Genomic DNA, 22778 nt, shown 5'->3' with positions numbered 1-22778 from the left:
TGCGCCACAAGCCCACAGGCACTGCTGCTCAGCCAGCTGCCATCAAAGCAGCAGCCTGAACACCTTGGCAAACTGAAAAGGTAGCTCAACCTTTTGGAAATGGCACTAGGTCTTGCTGGAAGCTAGGCTGGAAGCTCAGCTCTGCTTGCTTAGAGCTTCTATTTTAATTCTGTTGGTAATTTTGAATTATAGAGAATCATAAAAAGAAGTCCCAGGGGAGTTGTGGCTGTAAAATGGCAGCTGCTCACAGCAAGAATATGGTGGTGAAGGCTGTGGTTCTGCAGTGGGGCTGTTCCTACAGTTTTGGCAAAATGTGGCACTGATAGAAAACAAGGAAAAAAGGAGGAGGGGGCTGGGGAGACTGACTAAGCATCTGGCTCTCAGGGATGCTTCTGTGCCATGTCCTAGTCTCTACAGGCTGGCTCCTCACTTCTGACCATACACTTCACACAGTGACATCAAAAAGGAACTGGAGGAGATTTAGGTTTCTGCCCAGTCCCACCCAGCAGAGGTCAGTAAAGCTGGATGGGACGGAGAGAGCTGTTACGGTTACAAGACCTGCAACTCTTGCTTTCCAGGGGTTTCATCTCAGGAACTTCCTACAGATGCAAAGGGAATGGGAGCTGCTTTTCAGCTGAATATAATTTATTGCACATTTTACATTTACTTTGAGATGACAGAACGTTGGCCATAAGTGAAATAAAGCCCTGCAGCAGGAACTGGTCACAACTGAGAAGTTTTGGTTTTAATACAAACAAATGAACACCCCTTCATATAATATGAACTTGTTTTTTACAGGGGAAAGCATTTCTTTTGGAAATCTCATTCTCTTGGTGCAGTGACCTGAGCACAGAGAACCACAGCTGCACAGAACAGGGGCCAGGTCCATGTCAGGAAAGGAGTTATGGCAGGAGTTGTCAAAAGCAACTCTGCACTGCCAAGACATGGGTTATTTTCCCCTCTGCTCTCACCCATGAGCAATGAAGGCTGGTCTGGACTTAGCCAGAGCAAAACTATGATCAAGGAAAAGCCACCACAATTCCTTGTCTCTCTGAAAAAGCCTCAGATGTCCTGATGTACCCAGAGTGTAGCAGATTGTACAAGGTGCTGTTTCCAGCTGCTGTATCACCAGCCCAGGACTGCCCTTCTGCTGGAAATCCCTGGCAGGGCTTCTAGGCAAGATAAAACCAATGGATTTATGCCATAACTGCTGCTTTTCAGAAAGAGCAGATGAGTGTTACATTTTCAGCTCTTTACCCATTTGGCCTCTCTCCTCACTTTGGTATGGTTTACTTTATGAACTACATTTATTTTTGCTAGGAATAAATAGATGTGAAGAGATAGTTGCAGCATCAGAATCAAATGAAATTGCTGTCCTTCTCCTTCACTTGCTTTCCTTTTTTGTGGAAATCCTTGACAATACATGGTTGTGGGTAGCAGAAGAATTAATAAAACTATGATACACCGTGTCCTTGTCTGGAAGAGCAGTGTTGGAAATGAGCATCTGGAGAGATTGGTGCTGAAGAGATCCATATTACTTCAAAAGGCAAATTCATTCATACTTAAGCACATACTTTTCTTAACAAGTGCATTTCAAACACAGATTTGAGACTGAAACAATCACTGACCTCTTTCCAAAAGTATTTGCACAGGGGACTTCCAGGAGGTGGCCAGAGAATGAAATTCCCCTCATGAGAAGGAAGAAGGTGTGTTACCTACCCCAGGAAGTACGTGGAGAAGTAAGAACAACAGGTCTTCATCCCTGCTGAGTGCCAGGAGAGAAGGGTGAGTGCAGGAAGGGGCTGTGGCCAGCTGGGAGCAGGAGGCCCCTCAGCCCCTGGCAGAAAGCACTGTGCACTCAGAGTCACGCTGCTTTATTGGGTACCGAGCCACAACTCAGATATTGCCTGGGAGCCGCCTGGAGCAGCAGGGTCTGTCCTTTTGTCCCTAACAGAACCGGCAGGACACCGCCTGCTATACAGACAGTAAAAATAAAAGTGTCTCTGTTCAAACTCGCAGCGTCCGGGGGAGCTTTTGCAGTTTCTGTTGACCCAGGTACCGTGGGAGACGCGCGTTCCCGGATTAGCCATCGGCGTCGATCCTGTGAGCTGTCGGGAGAACAAGGAATTGTACCAAGGACAGGCAGGAACACTTCTGGCTGCTAATTAGACACAACTCAAATAAGCCTGCAATGCACTTCTGGAAGCTCTGTCAGTTGGATGTGCTGCTCACACTGGGCAGGGAGCTGGTCTAGAGCAAACAAAGGTCTGTGCCCTTGAGCCAACCCACCAGACCCACGGGAGTGCCAGTAAAAGTTGTCACAAGAAGATAATAGTTTCACAGAGTTATTCCAGCAGGGAAAATATTTTGGCAGGTAAGATAAATGGGGACAAGGAAGAAATCTGACTCAGGCTTTCATACATTAAATTCAGTCCCCAAATGGCCACCAAGTGCTGCAAATTGCACAGAAGGACACTGGCACCTGTGGGAGGAGGCCTCTGCTTCCAGCCCCTGTTACAGATACAGACTAGCTGGTACAAACAGCTGCAGAGCTGCTGCTGAGTTCTTTTGGGCCTTACTCCAGAGGCAAGTCATGGTCAGTCTATTCCAATAACCCCAGTTCTGAACCCCAGGTCTGTGTGCTTCACCACAGAGCTGAAGCAGCCCATTACTGGTTCCCCAAGGAAGATGCTGGGCAGTCTGTGCTACTTACATTGCTTTGGTATCCTAAGGGCCTCATTGTCAGCTGACATCACTTGGTGCAGAACTCCTCGGAACTGATAAAGCACTTTCAAACTCTTCTCCTCACCCACACAGGGGTCATAGAAGCCTGGCAGCCCAGCCTTGAATCAGAGAAGGACAGACTGAGCACCAAGGAATGGACTTTCACAGCTCTCCAGCTGGCCAAACAACATATATTACTGCCAAGGACAAGGTGTCAAAAAAAAAAAAAAAAAAAAAAAAAAAAAAAAAAAAAAAAAAAAAAGGAGTTTTGCTACCAGCAAGTTGAGACAGTTTATGGTGCATAAAAGTAAACCAGGGGGTTGGGAATTTCTGGTGTACAGCCCCGAGGTCTGTAACACCCACTGTCCCACTGGCACTGGAAAAGCCCCAAGAAACAGAAGTTCCTAGATGTTTGTAATACTTGGTAGGTAAATGGCATCTGTGAATTGATCCAGAGCCACTGGAGAGATCCCCTGGCAGGACACCACATGGTCCAAGCAAAATTCTGGGCCACATATTTGAGTTCCTGAATCTGAGTTTGACAGAACATCTACGTACCTTGGAGGCCTCTGTAAGGATGAGTTTAGAATCCTTCACCAAGCACTGCAGAGGCACAGTCACATCTATAACCTTCACCTTCTCATTCTTCCTGCTGTTGTCGTTAACAAACTTCCCATACCAGGCATTCACTACAATCAGACCTGCATTTCCCAGGAAATCACAACTGTGATGGAAGGCTTCCACTGACAAAAAGACCACCCCAGCATTTTCTCTTGCTTTCAGTGAGATTTAATTCTCCTGGCCTGGACCCACACTTCCCAACAAAGAACAGCATTTTTACTTGGGCGTTTGTTAGCAACCTTCAGCACCAGAATGGAGTGACAGGACTCAGTGTCACACTGATGTGACAGTCCAAGTGGATTTCAGTTCACTTTGGAACATTCTGTGGAAAACTGCTAGTAACCATAAGAGATCAGATTCCCATTATGATCCAGGAGCAAACCATGTAAGGGGGAAATCAGTGAAAGCTGAACTTCAGACTACAACTTTTGCACCTTTTTATAGACACACCTTTCTCTGGGGAAGAGGTAATTCCAGACTGTTGTCTTCAGTCTGTTAATCCATTTCACACCACGTCCCAAGATAATATTCTGTGATCCCTCCTAAGCTCAGGCACCTGGAGTTGAGTCATTATGGGGCTCCCCCACTATGGGCACAGCAGCAACTACAGTGCATTTCATCAGAGTGGGAATGAAGAAACACCACCTTTGCATTGTTCCTTCTTCTCTCCAAATTTATAGAACAAGTAAATGATATCATAATCTTTACCCATTCTGGCTTCCTCTGCTTCAATTATCCTTCGGACTGACTCCTGCATTAACCGGACCTGTCACGACACAAGTGGCAGAGCAGAAATCACACAGGGCCAAAGGAGAATGGTCCAGGGTGAAAGAAATCTCCTTTCACTAAGGGGACTGAGTTACAAGAAAGACTCACTGCTGCTTCAGCCTCCTGCTTCTTCTGTAGGATGTCACTGGCTGTGCTCTCCCGCTGCTTCTCCAGCTCTCTGGCAGAAGGAAGGCAACATCTCATCAGGAATACACAGCTGGGATTCAGGCAGAAACTGGCAGGGTCTCCTTACCCACCCCTCAGCCTCCAACAAATAAGCCCAAGTGAGACTTCCTCAGGAATGTGCAAGCTCACCTCTCCTTCTGTGCCCTGAGGTAGGGTTTGATGACCAGCCTGTGCATGGCAAAGTAGATAACGAGAGGTCCCACGGTGGCATAGAACACAGCGCTGGGAAGCAGCTGATCTGTTAGATGGACAGGGAAGAAGTAGGTCTGGCTGGCCCTATTCAGCCTGCAACAAAGAAGAGCAGAGGGAAGGTAAGAGGAAAAGCAGAGCTGGATGTGCTGGATGAGGCACACTTAGCAGCAGTGCTTGCTGATGAACCAAGGGGAGATGAATGAGGAGCTCAAAATGTGAAAAGCCTGATAAACTGAAAAAGCCAACGGCAGAAAAGGCAGCTGACACCAGCCAGAGCCAGACTTTGAAGTAGCAGCTCGTGATAGTACCTGACCATTCTAAAGCTCTTTTTTTAATCTTAGGAGAATTTGCTTGGTCATTAATTTCAACAGAAAAAGGGACAAACATCCCCATGAAAGAAGAGAAAATGCTTCTAGAGAAGGCTTGTGCTCATAACACTGGCATGGGCCTTCAGGGCAGGGGTACATGAATATTTTTCTGATGTCTGTAACAATATTTATTTCAGAAAACATGAGTTTCCTTGGGCCTTAATTCTTCAGGCCCTTCAACAGCTTCACACCCCACCTGTAGCTGGCCCCAGTTGAAGTGCACCACAGCACAGGGACACTTAATGAGCTCTGTCCTTCTGTGAACTGTACCTTGTTAATGGTACAATCACCTGCATAATGGTAATTCCCTAATTCAAGCATTCACTTTATACAGCATAATACACATGGAATCCATCTCTACTAATATTTTCAGAAATCTTCCATTCACTTACCAGAGTGCTCCAAATCTCAATTTAAGCTGTATTTCAGAATATTCTGATGTACACACACAAAGACAGGTGGCCCGGGCTGTGAGTCACACCAGTGGAAAGCACCCATGGCTTATGATGGGCTTACAGCTTGAGTTGAGGGCAGCTGCACCCTCTCCCAGTGATGTATCAATACACCTGTATTGACCTGGGACTGGGACCTTCCCACCTGAATACTGGAAATAGAATCATGGAGGTTATGGTCAGCCTCTGTAATAAAGAGTTGAGATCTTGAACTGACTTGATTTTCAAGGACACTCCTTGAGGAACACCAACGCTGACAGTGGCTCCTAAAACACTGTGTCTGGAGATCTTCCTCTCTGCTCCATACTCCACTATGGTCCCAAAGAAACCCACCCTAGAATGACAGAACCAAGAACTGTTAAGACAGAGAAGACACTAGAATTTCTCTTTACTGAATCCTGTAATTCCCAAACAAGTAAAGCATGGAAATGCATCTGTTTGCAGCAGATGTTGGCCTCTAGAAGATTCAGAATGTATCTCCAAGGTGAGATGAGACTTTCCAGCTTGCTAAGTAGTGAACAAAAGCTTCTGGTTTCTTATTGGGGATGATGCAGAGATATCATACACAGGAATTATAAGTTCCACCTAACTGCAGAGGCACACAGGGCCAAGCCTCCAAGACATTCACTTCAGCCTTTACCAGATTTAAAGAGTGCAAAGCAGGCTCCTGGCTCCTAAAGGCCACAGAAGCATTTGGTTTGTGTGGAACCTGAAGGCTTCAGCAGCAGGAGAGGACAAAATCCTCAGGCTGTGAGCAATGTGAATTCCCTCTTGAGCACTTACTTGAGAGAACCTTTCACTCGTGTTTGATCTTCATCCTGAAACTTATGCTGGTAACTGACCATCATGAAAGAATGGGGGATTCCCAGCTGAAACACAAGAGGCACAAACGTATCAAAACATACTCCTGGCAACTGCTGCCACCCAGTTTCCTTTCTCAACCCTGAAGCAAAGAACACAAAGCAGTGCTTGCCACTTACAATCTCTGCTGTCCATGTTGTCCTGACCCAACTGTAAGCTGACCCACATCACCCAGGACAATGCCAAGAGCTGTGCTCTGCCAAACAGCTGATTACCTATCTTAGGTCTATCACAAGATACACCAACTGCCTCCTTAACCTCTAATCCCAAGAAAACACTTGGGCCAGGAAGGTGAGGCTGTCCTGCTGGGCCAGGAAGGTGAGGCTCCTTTCTCCCACAGGGCAGGATCCCTGTCCTGCCTGGGGCTCTCACCTGCATTGCCAGGGTGAGGTGGCTGGTTTTGGTGTCCCGGACAATGCTGGTGTTCATGGCTGACTGGATGCCCCACCTCCACTGCAGGTAGCCCATGGTGTTCTTGTCCAGGTTGCGGGCCAGGACCGTGGTGAGGCCGGGGCGGACCCCACGAGATGAGAACTGCAGGGCACAGTTCGTGGTGATGAAACTAGAAAAATGAGGAAAAATTTGTCAGTGAAAAAACACAGGCTCTCAGCTGGCCTCAGAGTCTTTCTTGCCCAGGAATTTTTACTGAGTGCCCAGAGACCATCCTGCAAAAAGCATGATGCTCAAGGCTTTCAGGGAAAAGTAAAAACTAATTCAGACTGCCCTGAGCACGGGAGTGCCCAGGAGAGCAGGCTGTGCCCTGGTTTATTGTCTGTGCCCAGGCACCCAGTGCCCTGTGCAGGTAACATCCTGGTCTCTGCAGAACAGCACACTGGGCTGCTGGCACAAAGCAGCCCTGCTATTCAATAATCCTTGAGCATTAGCCCTAAAAACCCGTGCTAAACTACCCTCTGGGGAACAAGAATCCTGTACAAGCTTTGAGGAATGGCAGATGTGCTAAATTTGAAAATGTAAACAGAGGGAACCTACACAAGCTCCTATGATGCTCTGACATGTGGCTCCAATCACAGGCCTTACCTTGTATCTCCTTTGCAATCTGAGACTTCTATTCATTTGTGAACAGACATGACACTAGTGGCAAATGTGGCATTATTTTCCTAAAATATGATACATCATCTCCTGTTTTGCTGTCAGAAACTCCCTCTCACACATGGAAGCCTCAGAATAGTTCCCCATTTTTTGTTCTGATCCCAGAGCTAACTTCTGTTGCTCTGCCTCAAGTATGATGAATCATGACAAGATCAAGTACAAATCTAAGGATGTGGAACACAGACCTTCCTTAAACTGGAAATATGAAAAGGGAGGGCACCAACATGCAGAAAGAATGCAGGCATTTTGACAATACAAGTATGACCTTAACTCTAAAGTGAAAATACCTTATTTTGTAGGACAGAAAATGAATCCAAAATTAATGTGGAAGAGGATTCAAGTCATTTAGCACCTTATCATGGGATATTAACCACTAGGCCATTTTTCTAATATTTACCATCTTGGTGTAAGATTACGAAATATCTTCAGCCCGAAGAGAGGTCCATGAAGGTCTCCAGCTCCAAACTCCAACTGTTGGAATACACAGTGCCAGGGTGTTAGAAGAAAACATCCTTTACAATAGTGGCAAAGTATGGCACAGGTATCATTTTTATCACAGCTGTTTTACATATCTGAGTAACATTTACAACCTCCTTCAGCACCCTCCCTTCTCTTCAGCTTTGCATTCAGAAGAAGAAAAGGTGTCTCAGTGAGTTGAAACTCATGGGTAAAACAAAGCCAGTTCTGTAAAGCTACAGGTGACTGCTACTGGCACCTGCTTTGCTCGCTCCAGGGAATGTGGAGAAAACTCTCACAAAAATCCTGATGCACATCAAAAGCCTCCAGTGTGTGAATCTCAATTGAGAGGAAGACTCCCACCCTCCCAAGCTGAGGAAGCAGGCTAGCAGCAGCTCATGTGCAAGAAGGAAGGCACAGGAAGCTGCCAGCTACACCAGTGATGCCACGAGCACCTCAAACACAGCCCAGCTTGCAGGTCCAACATGGGACCTTCCAGTTGCTCCAAACAGATTTGCTGGGGGGGGCTCAAACTATTTCCCCCATAACTTCTTCCCATGCAAGCAAAGCAGTTTTGGAAGCAAAGGCCAACTATCACACTGCCCTAAAAGGCCTGCTCACAGCACTTCAGACAGAGCAATCAGAAAGACTAGAGACATCAGGTAACAGTTCTGTCTGCACAGGTAAAGTCCAAATTGCATGGCCAAATGAAGAGAGGAGAAAAATAAGAAAAAAACAAGGTTTGGTATTCCCTTTGTCTCAAATTCCTTTAAGAAATAATTTTTCTACATTTTACAGAATATAGAAAATGAGAGATGAATCACAACTAAAGTTCCCCCCCAAAAATAGAACACCAGGTAATAGACTGAATATAAAACTGCATACCAGGGGTACTCTTACCTCTCCCCAGCCCTTGGCAGATGTCACTCGTCTCAGTGCAAGATTAATTGATCCCCCTCCATTCCCATTCTGGGTGGAAAGGTTTCCAGACAGTATTGCTGTATCTGTGGAAGTCAGGGGTGCCTGAAAAAGGAATATATTGTTTCAAGTAACTCTGATCCCAGTTCACACATTTAGTGCATGTTCTGCAAGGACATAATCACCACTGCAGTGTAAATGGTTTTGTAGTCCAACATCATGCATGGCAAAAAGTCAGATAATTCTTACAGTACCAGACACTTGTGACACCTGTAATGTAGCACCCCGAAGTCCTAACCTTGAGATGTAAACTATTCTCATCTCTCTAGCAGATTAAATTTCTACAACTCTCTGAAAGACAAAATGCTTCCCATCCTTTTCCATATGCACATCCTCAGGACTGGATGCTATTTGCTTTTATCCACTGAACACATCCCGTTCAGTTAGAACTGGGCACTGAGCATCTCCACTGCCAGGAGGACAGGACCACTGCAGCCCACAGACCAGTTGCCCAAAGGCTCCAGAGCCAACTCACCATTCTGCTGGCCCCAAGCTGCTTCTTCCCACCTGTGCTGGCCACTGTGTCCCCCCCCAAACCCTGCTGAGAGCCAGGAGCAGTGTGTTCTGTGTTCTGAGGTGCTGCACTCAGTCACGCCCTGCTTGCACGGCAGCGTTCACCCTCCTCACCTCGATGGACTGGGATATGTGCATTTTGTTTATTTCAATCTGGGGAAAGCTGCTCCCAGGCACATCTTCATACTCCTCGTCATAGCGATCAAACAGGTCAGTGGCATCTATTCCCACACTAATTGTTCCCTGAGGGATGACAAGTGAAACAGGCATTTAGCATTAGCAAACATCTGGCGTACACAGAACAAGTGGCTGAACCATCCCTGGGTATGATTACATTTTTGTGCAGCTTTCCATTGCTCTGCAATTACTTTTACCACTCTAAAATGCATTTCCTAATGCACGAATCAAAAGTGAATGATTACAATATTTCAAAACAGCAATATAAATCATCAAACAGACTGGAGAAAAGGCAATTTTTCAGCACAAACTCAGCCTGCAATCCCGGGGGGTCATTTTTCTATAGTGACACACTGCAGAAGCAGGTAGAACACCTTTACACAGCAGGTTTCTTCTTTCCACACAAATGGCTATGCTCTGTCAGTATTAAAAAGTTGAAATAATGTATTCCAGAAATTGATTTTCTTCCATGGAACTTGGTCAGAAAACCTCTACAGGCTTCTTCTTATGAGTTACCTAAACCGACTTAGTACGGAACTGTACCATTCACTTGCAATTGACCTTGTTAACAAAATATTTTGATTTCTTCTTCTAGTTTATATTTTGTGATCAGAAGGAAGGCTTGAAAAAGACATACTTTTAGCAAGTGGTAAATATTTCCTTTTTCAGACCATAGAAAAACTTATTCCTACAAAAAACTAGGCCACAGCACAATAGTCTGGCTACCTGCTGCTGTGCTCCCTCAGACTAACTGCAGGAGCGTGTTTCTTTGAAAAGAGCACAATTAGGTACTTGTCTGGGTCATATAACTTCAAGAGGCTTTGGAAACCTTCCCTATGGACCCATCTGAGAGCATCCCAGCTCCTATAAAACATATGGATTGCAATAAAAACCCCCCTCTGTGCACAAGCACAGACTGAACTCTGAGCAGTCTGTATATGGAAACTCGATAGCTGGGTAGCTACAAACCCCATCCACACTCAGGCCAAGCATGGCTGGAATAAATCCTTAGTTCAGTCTGAGGGAGCATTTTTCCTTGGTTGCTCCACTCTAATCAAATGCTGGACTGTAAATAAAGGAAGAATTGCAGAGTCTGACAGGACTGGGACCTTTTCTTTGCCTGGGCACCCAGGCTGTCTATTTGCTGTGGAGATTCCCAGCCTCTTCTCAGTGTTTATTTTCTGATTACTCATGAAGCAAAAATTGGATAAATATTTTAAAACTGATAGGTGTGGTTATTTCCAGTTGAACACTGGAACAGGGGCTGTGGCCCAGCTGGTTACTAACCACCCTTGGCAGCTGGTGAATTTCAGAGCAATTACATTCATTGTTCTGCATGGTAGTGGCACCAACAACCAGCTTCTGCCCTTTCTGCACTTTCAGGAACCAGCTGCAGTCACCTTCAAGTGACTCCAAGCCCTACAGCTTCTCCAGTTTCAGCCCTCTCCTATGCCATTCTGTTCCTTGAAACCAGGCCAAAAGAAGAGGGAAGCAATGGAAAACCTCTAACCACCCTGGAAGGGCTCAGTCCTGTGCTAGCAAACACTCATTTGGAGACAATCTTGCTGTACTTGGCTTAATGGTGCCACAATGCTGCACCCTTTGGAAAGATGCACCAAGATCCACACACATTCCTGAAATTCACTGCACCTCCTTTCTCTAAAACACACTCAAAATATTAGAATTTCCTTTTTCACATGTATGAATTGTACAGCAAATATTCCTCCCGAGGAAAAAAGGAAAACACCTGAACCTCTCCATGAAAATCCACAAGATCTGTTCAGAGAAAAGGAGCGTCTCCCTGTTCCCCAGCAGAGCTCCTGCTCTTCTGCCTTTCCCTGAGGTGAGAGGTGGACCCTGGGCAGACCCTCCACCTCCTGCCAAGCAGGTGAGGTCACCCTTGGAGGTCTGTGGATCCTGGCAAGGAAACTGGTTCAGGCACAAGCACAGGAAAAGCAGCAGATGGTAAAGTTAAAAATATTCCCAGAGAACAAGAGCACCCCTATGCCTCCGGATAATGGAGGGGACTGCTGCTGCCCCCAGCTCCCATCAGCCACCTGCTCTGACCATGGAGGAGCTCTCTGTAAAGTAAGGGCAGCAGGAGAGAGCTCTAACTCCTGCTCAGGAGTCAGTGGTGCCCACACTGTGCTGCACAGAGCAGCAGCTCAGCAGGGCAGGAAGCAGGAGTGGCACTATGGAACCATCAGAGCTGGGATTAGCTTTTAAAATCACCTTTATTTGCCAGCCTGTGAAAAGGAAACAGGCTTCACTGATGGAATTCGTAGATGTGCCAGAGGAAAATACACTTCCTCCTTACTTTTTACTTAGGGATTTACCTTCAGGAAGGTGATACCTGGAAGTTGTGCCAGGCTTTGCCTTGAGGGACCCGTGTTCCTTACATATTGACCTTCCACAGGAGGAAAATAATTGGATTTAATTTCTCCTAACAGGAAGCTGTTCTTCTTAAACCTAGTAATGAACTTTTCAACCCTTCTGCACATCTTTGAAAGCAAAAACAAAGCTCTAAAAGCAAATAGGAGACTCAATTTCAACCCTCCAAATTGCCTACATCTGGTTATTGCTCAACATTTCTGGTTAAAATGCTTTATTTTTGTGAAACTGTTTTATAGAACCGACAAAACGTTGGAAATTTTAAAATAACTTGTGCTCGTGTATGAAATGATCACAGCTGTGCTCCCCAATTCCACGGGAACACTGCCTGGAGAGGCATTTCCATCAGCTGCCAGCCTGCAATTGCTGTAAACACCCAGATGGCTAATTTTATCCCAGGACACAAGCTCACAGTGCAGCTCGCAGCCACAGCGAGGCGCCCAGGGAAAATGTCACATTCCTGAAGGAGGGAGCAGCAGAGTGGGAGATAACAATGCCCCTCTCTGAAAACACCTCTCTGACCCCACACACCCACACCTCCAGCAGGGATAGTTTGCCCTGCCTGGCTTGTGGCACACAGAAATCCCTTCCTGCCTGGAATAAAGCTGTCAACAGATACTCACACAACACTTTATGCTTGTTTACCCTTCTAGTACAAACCAGTTCTTAGTGTCTATAAACTACCCACAGCCTGTACAGCCCGATTGCTTTGCTAAGAGCAGTGCAGATCCAAAGGTGGTGCCAAGGTGAATGTCTCAAAATGGATGTTTCCCTTAAGATCCAGTCCTAAGCACCACTTCAATCCCACATCTGTCCACTCAGAAGGCATTGTGATTTTACACTAATGTATGAATTCATTCAGTTAACAGTAAATGCAGCTTTTGGATAATGTTAGTCATTGCATAAGATTTTTGTGCTTCAACAAGCTTTGAAACTTCAGTCAGGGACCATCCTGACAAACCCCAGGTTTGCCTCACACACTCATCAAGTCAAGAGCCATCAAAGACACCTTGAGTCTGAGCTATGGATACTCTGGCCAACTGCCATGTCCATCTTTCCCTGCCATCCCAATGGTATTCCTGAGCACCTCTGATCAGCCAAGGTTAGCTGAGGTGAGTCACTTGGGGTCAGACACTGCTCAAACAGACTGAGATGGGAACAGCATCCAGGATGATTCTCATCCTGAGGACACAATCACCCTTTCCAAAACCAGGCACTAACTGTGACACTGGCAGACCCCCAACCCTGTTCAGATTGACTTTGCTCACTGTGCTGCTGCCCAGCTGGCTTAGGGATGCTTCAGATTTGTTGCTGGTTTCAAGGTGCATTTGAACAGCTCCCTGCATTGTTGTGACAATGCAGCAATGCCAAAGGGAAAACCTGTCAGGTAACTGCAGCGAGTTACAATTATTTAGTAAACTTGGAAAGAAATCATAAATATTTCAGTGTTAGGTCTATTTTCTGAAAATTGCTGAAAAAGGTATTTTGTCTCAACATGTTTTGCTAAGAAAAGAAGAACATTCAGTAGGGGATTGTTCAAAGAATGAGCTGTTTGCCCTATATTATGCAGAGAAACTGCATATGCAAAAGACAGAAAGTCATGCAGCAAGAGTAGACACCTGAGGGGCTCTTTCCTACAGGCTGTCACCTAAGCTCAGCACACCCTGCACACTGGTGATAATTACAGACACACTCCTGAGACCAGGATTAAGTCTTTGCTTACCTTTGGATTAGTTCGCTGCTGCAGTCTCCTCTCTTCCCTCTCTCTCTGCAAACGCTCAAATTCCTCCCTGATTTCAGCTGCAGTTCTCTTTCGTTCCACAACCTGCTCAAAAAGAAATGAAAACCAAACCATTACCAGACAGAGGCTGCTCAGGGCATTGCAGTGCTGGGGTTCAGAGGCCTTGGGTGCAGGATGCACTAACACACTGCCCCAGCTGCTGAAAGCCAATTTCAATAGTCAGAGTTTGGAACAAAGCACCCTGGCCAGATCAAAGGGCAGGCACGAGAGAAAACCCCATGCCTTGAGAGAAGAGAAAATGGTTTTGTTATTTCCATTCCGTTGACAAAACCAGGGCAAAGAGCTGTCCAACCACAACTACAGGACACTGCAGTGCAGCTGTTACCCTCAGCAATCCATTAAGTGCTCTACCAGGTGTGGACACAAAAATGAAAATAACAGAAGTCTCTGGCCTGAGGTAAATTGATTCCACAAGAGTTGTGTGATTTTAGGCTATGCTGGGTCACAGCTGCTTACCTGACATGGGTCAGGGAATGAGGGTTTTATACAGGCCCAGTTTTGGAATGGATAGAAAGAGTATTGGATTTGGCTCTTCAAAATAAGATCAAGTCTGCCAAAAGCAATTTAAAAAATCTGGTTTTCAAAGCATCTGTTACATGCTGGATCTGCTCCACATTTCTAGCAACTGACTCCAAGTTTGACCTTGGTGCTGACCTGGCCCAATACCACAGGATTCTGCTTCAAGCAGCATAGTGCAATCAACTAGGGCTGGCAGAGGCTAGCAAGGGACTCAAGAGCTGGACAGACGTGAATGGACAAGTTCTGTTTCCAAGGCCATAAAACCCAACCAAAACTAAACCAAACCAAAAACATAAAAAACCCCAGCTCAACCCACCCCACCCCAAAAAGCCCCAGAAGAAAAAGTAATTTCCAACTCAGAAGCTAGTTGATGCTGAAAGAAACAAGTTTTGGATGAAAAAGATGGGACTAGATGGACAATAATGACACATTTGTCTCAGATAAAGATGTTGACTGTCATGGTAATATCCTTCCAGGGAACTCTGAATGTCAGGTTTATTGTTCTCTTGTCAAGTGCAAAACCAAAGGGTTCTCTGAAAATCCATCATGGTGTTCCAGCAGGGACAGAGAGAGACAGAAATAACTAACCAAGGATGCCTTCAAACCAAGAGGCATTTATCACCAGCCAGGTGTCAGTGCAGCTGATAGAAGCATGGCAGATAAAGGTGGGCTTAGTCAAGGCCACTGGCCAAAATGTGCTCAATTTCTCTCACCTCCCAGCCTTCCATCTCCAGTCCTCTCCTCCCATATATGTCATAGATGGCTCTGGTCTGTGGATCACTAAGCACTGTAAATCGAAACCAAAAGAGAGGAGAGAACTCAGTTTTTGGTCTTCTCCTCAGATTTCAGACCAAAACACTCATGATATTTGGAGTTCAAGCACAGATCCTAGAAACACCTCATTCTACACTTGGACATTGACCCCTTTGATGCTTCCACATGCTTTATTGAGAACACATACTGACTCTTCCCTGCAACAAATCCAATTTTTTTCTCCTTCTTTTTCTAAAACAAGAAAGGGGAAAGAACACAAGAGACATGCAGCCTAAGTGAAGGTGCAGGGGGGGGGTTTCTAACACTGCTTTCTTTGAAGGTGACACAAGCCCTCTACCAAACATGGAGATTATGAAAAATTTGGCCAGAGCAGTCCCTGGGTCTTTTCTGGGATTGCCATCCAACTTGTCTGGCTTTCAAAGCTCTGTGGTGCTTCCTTTGATCTTCCTCACCAGCCATGTCCACTGATCCTTTCCCACCCAGTCCCAACAAAGCAATTTCCACCAGGCAGTTCACACCTTGCCAAACATCACTAAGGGGCAATGGCAAAGGTGTGTGTAGAATCTTAACCTCCCAAAATATCACCCAACACAATGGACAGCACAAAATACAACAGGAGACTGCAGAACAGCTACTTTAGAAAAAGACTAGGCACAGAATTAAAAAGAGGGTAAGGCATATTTAAATGCATAAGCTCCTATAACACATCTTTCTGTAAGAAAAATTAAATCAAAAAAGTATCACTATTTTCTCCACCAGGGTTCTAAGAGCAGCTTTATCATTATCATGTATTTCTTGAGGCTGTGGGAAAACTGATGTGTCCCCAGGGAGCTGGGGGAGGCAAAAAGAGGCTTATACTGGTAATTGAGTTTTGGTCTGAACTAGTAGAATATTATTGGACTTGTTAAATGTCACAGGCAGACATTGTTTTTTATGAATTCTGATAAAATGAATCTTTTGTTGTGTGATACTAAGAGGTGGAAGAGGAGAAAGAGAAAATAGAGAGGAGGTGGAGTGGCTCATTTCCAAGATGTCAAAGTTTTTGCTTGTAACATACTACACTCACATTTGGTACTAAATGAGCACCAACTTCTATGTTCACTGCAAGGCAGAGCCAAGAGCAGCCAGAAAATTCAAAGGGAAGCTGCTGCCTCTCATGTAAGGCCACTCACCACACTAAAATGAAATTATTGAAGCATTTTGAGTTTTTGTTCTGCACATCATCAAGGTCAGACTTTCTCTGCTCTCCCAGCAAAAGCTTCTGCATGTCCCAACACCCAACCTAGGGACAACAGGAAAGACTCCACACATGCTCAAGTCCAACTGGAAGGAGCAAATGCTTATCAGTCAAAACCAGGGGTGCAAAAAATATTCACTCATATTTCAGTTTGAATGGGGGAATATTGATTCAGCATTTTGCTTTAGTATTTCTTTAGCTCCAGGACTGGGTGCACCAGGTTTATATCACGGATGACTCCTACCATTCTAATCCATCTGCACTCCAGGTGCAACTTGCACACCAGGATTAAAGTAAATTTCAGTTTAATTCACAATATTTGAAAAGGGCTTTGGCACAAGAACAAACTAACTGTTATGAATCCGTTGTCCTCCTCTCAGTCTGAGCATATAGAAGAACTTGCTAGAAATGGAGACCACAGCCAGGTGACAGAAAACAGAACCCAGGGATGCAGCAGCTCATCAGTACAATATGAAATTCTCTCTCTATTTGAAACTTTTCAGCCTTTATTCTCCTATGGAAGAGGTCTTCAGAAGTAAGGGAAGCGATGAGAAGATCATTTACAACATGCAGAGGTAAGACAGACACTCCACATCTCATTCCCTGCAGCATTTATATGGCATTTCCCCTCTGACTTAGGGTACAGAAGCAGGAAACATCATTGGTAAGAATCAGCAAATTTAATTATTACTTTGTAATAATAAATAGCTTCAAGAGGCATGAAGACACAGCTCTCCCACAACCCCTCTGAAAAGCTCAGCCTCCCCCTGACCTTCATAGGCTTGGTGGACAAGGTTGAAGAGGCGCTCAGCCTGGCTTTTGAGCTCGGGGTCGCGGTGCTTGTCGGGGTGGTAGAGCATGCACAGCCGGCGGTACGCCGCCTTCAGCTCCTCCTGGGAGGCCTGTGGAAACCACCAACAATCAACAAGGACAGCCAATGCCATTGCCAAAAGGCCACTCTCAAGATCAGTCCTGAAAGGGAAGTCTGTCGGGTGTTATGTTGCATTACTTTGGCCCAAAATCAAGAATGGGTTATTGCTTCACTACATAAGTTATTAAAATGTTCAATTATCACATGAGGATTGTCCACGCTATCTGTAGAGGGACCTCAGTAGCTCATCAGTGCATACCCACATATAAAAAATTATGCAAAAACCCCACAACCCATGTTTAGACTTTAGTTGTATTAGGCAAATATTATCCCCTACAAATCAGAAGAGCAGGAAAAAACAAAGTCATCTCAGAAAAAAATACATAAATCCAGAGGTACAACAAATTCTACTCATAGAATAAATCCAGAAATGTACAACAAATTCTACTCATTTCAATCTCAGCCCTCAAGGGGACACTGTAACTATCCAAAAGCACAGCCTTTCCACATCTGTAAAGGTAAGAAATGTAAACCCATGGTTCTGCTCTCATCCCAGCACGTGCCTTGTGCTCCCCAGTACTCCATTCTGCTCCCCAGCAGGGTCTGTGTCATGCTGTGAAGGAGGAAGGTGCATCATCTGTCCAACAAAGCCACAGACAGATAACCATGAGAACAGTGTGCCACCAAATGCATCATGAACAAACCTGCCTTGTCCTTCACTGCAACCACTCTTGGACCTCAGATGGCACCTGGCCTCCTTCCAAGGACATGGATGGCTCTTTCAGAATCAATAGGGAAAAACCCCTGCTCCTTCCATTATCATCTCCCAGCAATGTTATTTTTGGACTCTAGAGAGTCTTGGTAATCTCCCCTCTCTCACCTCACCCTGCTATATCCCTTGCACTGCAGTTCCTGTTCCTGCCCATTCCTTGGAGATTGCTCAACACCTGCTTTTCAGAAGTGCAGTTGCTAAAATCAACCAGAACTTCCCCCAGGCAGAGCTTGAAAGAGCCCAACCATCCAGTTCCCGAACTGTCCAGGCAAGAACCAGTTCCTGGGCACAGGAAGCCATTCCAGGAGGAACATCCAGAGTAAAATAACCAAAACCTGATGGTCCAGCCTGTCCCCAGGGGCTGCCACAGTTAGGATGAAGTGCAGTCAGTGAGGGGGGCACTCAGACAGGAGTGGATTTACAGGCACAAATTCCATTTACTGTTGACACCCTTCAGGAAGCAAAGCTGTCACAGGTTCCTAGCTTTCACTGGGGAAATAAAGTTCCTAAAAGGTAAGTTCTTGAAGTAACATCTTTTTTACCACTTGTGGCAAGGAGGGTTTCCATCACAGAAACACACTCACTTGTGTCACAACACCAGGAATCCATCTGGATTTGAGGACAGCTCAGGATGTTTTTTCCTGCATGTTTGTATTGTTGTTTGTTAATGTTTTGAAATGATACAGCAAAAGGGGAGCTGCCAAATTTGTTGGTCCCAAGACAGTAAGGACAGCTACAATTAGCTTATTTCTTTTTACTACCTTGTGCTTTCTCAGATATCAAATTGAAACTTGACTGGAAAGGCAGGGGAACATATAGCTCCAAAATAGCATTTTTAAATCAAATTAGTGATAAATGGTTTAATGTGCTATTGATTATATAATAGAAAATGAGCAGATTCATTTTTCATCAATGCCATGTTCAATAAAATGTTAGATTGGGCATTTCATCATCACTGAATAGTTTGGGTCATTGGTTCAATATTCCACATGCAACAGCCTCTTCAAAACCACTAAAGAAACCCTGACATTGTTTTTAGACTGCCAGGAAATGCAGTCACAAATAATAGCATGTAAGTTACATTTTTATTACCAAAACTCTGGTCAACACTGAAAGGCCTCATTTAAGGTCTCAAACACAGCACCATGTTCTAGCAGACTAACATGTCTAAAAGAAGAATCATTCACACACACACAGAGCAACTCTTGCTCACAGGATCCTGCCTCCATGGGGTCACTGCAGCTCCAAGCTCAGCTGCCACATCACCCAGTACTCAGCACCCAGACATGCTGCTCACCACATCCACTACAGGACAGTACTGCTGAAAATAATTAGCAAGGGGCAATTAACAAAGCAACCGCTCCTCTCTGTTGGAATTACTCCCTTGCAGACCCCTTTGATTCCGTTTCCAGCTCCCTGCTGTACAAAACCTGAATGTCCTGCTCTGGAAGCCTGGCTAAGTTAACCATTAAACCTTCCCCAGCAGTCACAACCCTTGCGTGGTTCCCACCTCTCTGTTTTAACCTCTGCACGTTGCTGACGTTTTGGAGGGGAATTACGAAACTCCCAAGGAATGTACAAGCATGGCCTTGCCGGCTTTAAGCCAGATGAGGGCTTGATTTTTTTTGAAAAGGAGCTCAGCACAGGGGAGTTCTGCAAACAGCGTGACCATCACACGCTGTTCCTTCAGGAATGCAGCTGATTCCTACACATGAGGCATAGGAGACTGTCCCTGCAGCTCAGGGACTGACAGGAGTTCCAAAGGGAATTCTTCCAAGCTCTCAGACTGAATCGCTTCCAAGTCTGGATATCCTATTGCACGCAGCAGTGGTGGTTCAGTACGAGCCTCAGCTACAATGGCCACACCCAGGCTGATGGACTGGATGGACTTTTTATACATATTTATGCACATACAAATATATATAACAGATCCATATTGCAGCTGCACTCGCTGGAACAAATTAGAGCACAGTTCCTACATCCAGATCTTTGTAGATGTGCCTAATAATTACTATAAAAAAAGCTGTTGTCTCCCACTAAGTTCCAAACTGTTCCGGTGTAACAAACCACCATCAATTAATATCCATCTATTCTTAAAAGCGAAATCAAGGATTGTCGATCCTCCTTTCTTTGGCGGGAAAAACGGTTTGCAAAAAACCCTGGCTATTTCCCAACTGGAAACGTTCGGGAAGCCTCCCCAGCCGTGCCCGAGGGGACGCGGGTGTGCCCCGCGTGCGCGGAGCTGCATCTGGAGCGCCCCGGGAGCGCCCAAACCGCCTCAATTCGGAACAAACCACGCATTTCTCGGCCTCAGCGGGCGCTCACCCGACTCACCCAACCGGGAGTCCCGCGGCCCGGGCCGAGCTCTCCCGCCCCGCCACCGGCAGCAGCAGCAACCCGGCCCGGGCGGAGGACACGCCGCAGTGGCGCCGCTCCCGCCGGGCGCACACGAGGGTCTCGCCTCGCCTCGCCTTGCCTCGCCTCACCCCGCCCCGCGCGGCCCCGCGCGGCCCCGCGGCCGCACCTCACGGCGCACGTTCAGCAGCCCGTAGTAGTCCTCGTTGTCCGGCGCCTCCTCGCCCAAGGCCGCCGCCATCGTCCCGACCTCTCACCCCGCGCCGCGCGCTGCGGCGCCCCCCGGCGGCCCGGCGGTCCGACCGCCCGCGCACGCGCGCGGGCACCGCCTCCCCTCCCTCCTTCCCCCCGCCCCCGCGCTCTCGCGGCCCGGGCGTGCGCGCGTGCGTGTGCGCGGCGCGCGAGCCGGGAGGCGGCGGCGGCGGAGGCGACGAGGGGTGAGTGAGGGAGGGACTGAGGGAGAGAGCGAGCGAACGAGGGGGGGAGCGCGGACCGGCACCGACCGGCACGGACCGGCACCGGCCTGCTCTGCCGCGCTCCGCTCCGGCCACGTTCCCCTGGTTCTTCGCCCCGGCACTCTGACGCGTCTTTGCCGGCGCGGTCGCTCCGTACCCCAGCGGCGGCTGTGGCAGTGTCGTGGGTGCCCCAGGGCCTCCGTCCGCCCCGCTCCCGGGGGTTAGCGGGAGGGAGGGCGATGGCAACTGCCGGTGCCCGTCCCCAGTTCCTCTCCCGGTGCCCGTCCCCTCTTCCTCTCACCGTCTCGGTGCCGCAGGGCCCTCGGTACCTGCCTAAAGGGCAGTCGCTCACTCCGGTCATTGACGGGACCTGTGGGTGCAGGCGCTGCCACGAGGCCTCTTTTCCCCTTAACAAGAGAGCAATTTCCAAACCGTGCTGTCACCATCCAGTCTCTGTTCTGTGAGTCGCTATTCCCCGGCTCCGGCGGGGCTGGCGGAGGGCAGCGGGGAAGTCCGGCAGCCCGGTACAGCGGAGGGTCCCGGGGCGGATCTGCACGGCATCCGAAGGCGAGCCCAGCTGAGCTCAGCGATGTCAGACCCACGGGCACAGCGCGGCTGGCAAGGGCATACCGTGGGCAGATCGTGTGCTCGTTTGTCACCAGCAGATCTGGAGCAGTTTCCCTTGGATCGATAGCGCTGCTTTTGGCGTAGAGAACACGGCCCTGGGGTTCACGCTGTGCTGCCCTCCCTGATGGTGGGTGAGCTCCCCAGGCCCGACCAGTACTGGAATGGAAGGGAAATGCCCCCAGAGTGTGCAGAGCTCAGAGATTTTAGCAATAGGGCTGCCCAGCTGGTCCGTTAATGTGAACCTCGTTTAAAGTGTGCTGGTGGACAGACTGGGTATTAATGCTGTGATAAGGCTGTCAGGAAGAAAAATAAGGCCTTTCCTGCTCATGTGTGGATATTGCCCGGTGGCTGGATCTGATATGTGTGTGGGGATGCTGGAGTGGTTTTTTGGGTACTGCTGTCTGTAAAGAGGAGTGTTTGAAAAACCACTCATTGACACCAATGCAGTCCAGCATGAAGCTGCAACCACATTCCCATTTCAAAATTCAGCTAGTCTGCTTTGGATTTTATCTTCACATCACTTTTATTTGAAAACAGGAACGTTTTAATATTTAGTAAGTTTTTTTTCTTATACAAGGATAGTTAACAAGGAAATATTGATTATGTTATAGCAGTTCCTCTGCACTCCTGGTGAGTTGCAATGCTTGGAACAAGAGGTGCACAAAAGCTCCCTTTCTGAAAACCATGTGGAAATGGGTCTGTTCTGCAGGGAAGCACCTCTAGCACTGCTTTTCCTCAATGAACCCACCTGCTAGACAGTTTTTTTTTTTTTTTCCACGTGGTTTAGGAGTCATTGAGTCTGTGCAAGAATGCGAAAGAGATTAGAGTTGTGAGGATGCCAGTTGCCATGGCAACTCTATTTCCCATGGATTTTGGTCCTGTCATAATTATGCTCTTTTTCTAACTGATTTGGGAGCTCTGTGATCCTTGGGGATGATTAGTGACAGAGTTACTGGGGATCCTTCCCCTCACCAGATTGATCTGACGCTTTCCTAAAAGACCCAGCTGCTTGTTGCCAATGCTGGCTGCTGTTCCCTTGCATCACAGATGATTCAGGGGAATTTTCTGGGAACGTTCCACAGGTGTCACATCTTGGCAGGGAAATATAGGAAGAGAGAAATACGAGTTTAGGGAGCTAAATATGAACTGTGCTTTCTAAGGATGTAGAGACAGCTCTTTAAAACCCTACATTATAACAGAGGAAATGTAGCATCTATGGCAAAAAGCAATCTGATGGAAAAAAGAAAAAGGAAGAAAAAAAAGAAAATTCCTTGTTTGTGCTTTACCAACTTGCCAAGGTTTGGCTTGAGGTGCAGTATTCCTCTTCCCACATTGGTACTTGCTGGTGGAAGCTTTGTGGTGCTGTGTGGGGCACAGTCCCTGCAGCAAGAGAAGCAATCTCCAGGACTCGGGTCCTGGGTTTAGCTGGGCATGTGTTGTTAGACCTGTGACACCGTGGCAGCTGCTTCAGTGCTCTCTAGTAAGCTGTGAGTAGCCTCACTAGTGGTGATTCACCTCTGCTGTGGTAGAGCCAGAGATACCAGAGACCTTCATCATGGAATCTCCTCTC

General features: G+C 46.9%; 2 protein-coding genes across 4 annotated transcripts in view; one reads left to right on the top strand and one right to left on the bottom strand.

Moving 5' to 3' along the window:
* Window positions 1-627: 627 nt before the first annotated feature.
* DNAJC11 (DnaJ heat shock protein family (Hsp40) member C11) lies at window positions 628-20430 on the bottom strand. Of its 3 annotated transcripts, none has more exons than XM_059866929.1 (16): window positions 20296-20430; window positions 16901-17030; window positions 14831-14904; window positions 13521-13622; window positions 9344-9472; window positions 8639-8761; window positions 7680-7753; window positions 6545-6734; window positions 6095-6180; window positions 5529-5645; window positions 4429-4584; window positions 4222-4291; window positions 4054-4111; window positions 3283-3425; window positions 2714-2843; window positions 628-2108 (listed from the first exon to the last, which is right to left on the bottom strand). In XM_059866929.1, exons 1-16 carry the CDS (start codon window positions 20365-20367, stop codon window positions 2083-2085), a joined length of 1680 nt encoding a protein of 559 aa, XP_059722912.1. In that variant the 5' UTR covers window positions 20368-20430; the 3' UTR covers window positions 628-2082. The 3 variants fall into 3 exon arrangements, with proteins under 3 accessions (XP_059722912.1, XP_059722913.1, XP_059722914.1); XM_059866930.1 differs by lacking the exon at window positions 20296-20430 and adding an exon at window positions 20106-20213; XM_059866931.1 differs by lacking the exons at window positions 14831-14904; window positions 20296-20430 and having other exon boundaries at window positions 16901-17033.
* A 49-nt stretch (window positions 20431-20479) lies between these two features.
* Window positions 20480-22778, top strand: part of CAMTA1 (calmodulin binding transcription activator 1) — a 242332-nt gene continuing 240033 nt past the window's right edge. Inside the window, exon 1 of the mRNA XM_059866816.1 lies at window positions 20480-20563. The gene's annotated coding sequence lies outside the window, so the exon portion shown is untranslated. The remainder of the gene's footprint in view (window positions 20564-22778) is intronic.

Source organism: Haemorhous mexicanus, chromosome 23 (assembly GCF_027477595.1).
Source record: "Haemorhous mexicanus isolate bHaeMex1 chromosome 23, bHaeMex1.pri, whole genome shotgun sequence".
Classification (NCBI taxonomy): domain Eukaryota; kingdom Metazoa; phylum Chordata; class Aves; order Passeriformes; family Fringillidae; genus Haemorhous; species Haemorhous mexicanus.
This window is presented reverse-complemented; position numbering and strand designations above follow the sequence as displayed.

Bases quoted from the DNA above. Each gene is read 5' to 3' on its own strand.
- DNAJC11 (XM_059866929.1), bottom strand. From the start codon at position 20,367: ATGGCGGCGGCCTTGGGCGAGGAGGCGCCGGACAACGAGGACTACTAC. The intron at 13,623-14,830 runs GTGAGAGAAATT...CTTTTTGAGCAG, and splicing joins TGGAGATGGAAGGCTGGGAG to GTTGTGGAACGAAAGAGAAC. The intron at 4,292-4,428 runs GTGAGCTTGCAC...TCCTTCTGCCAG, and splicing joins CTCAGGGCACAGAAGGAGAG to AGAGCTGGAGAAGCAGCGGG.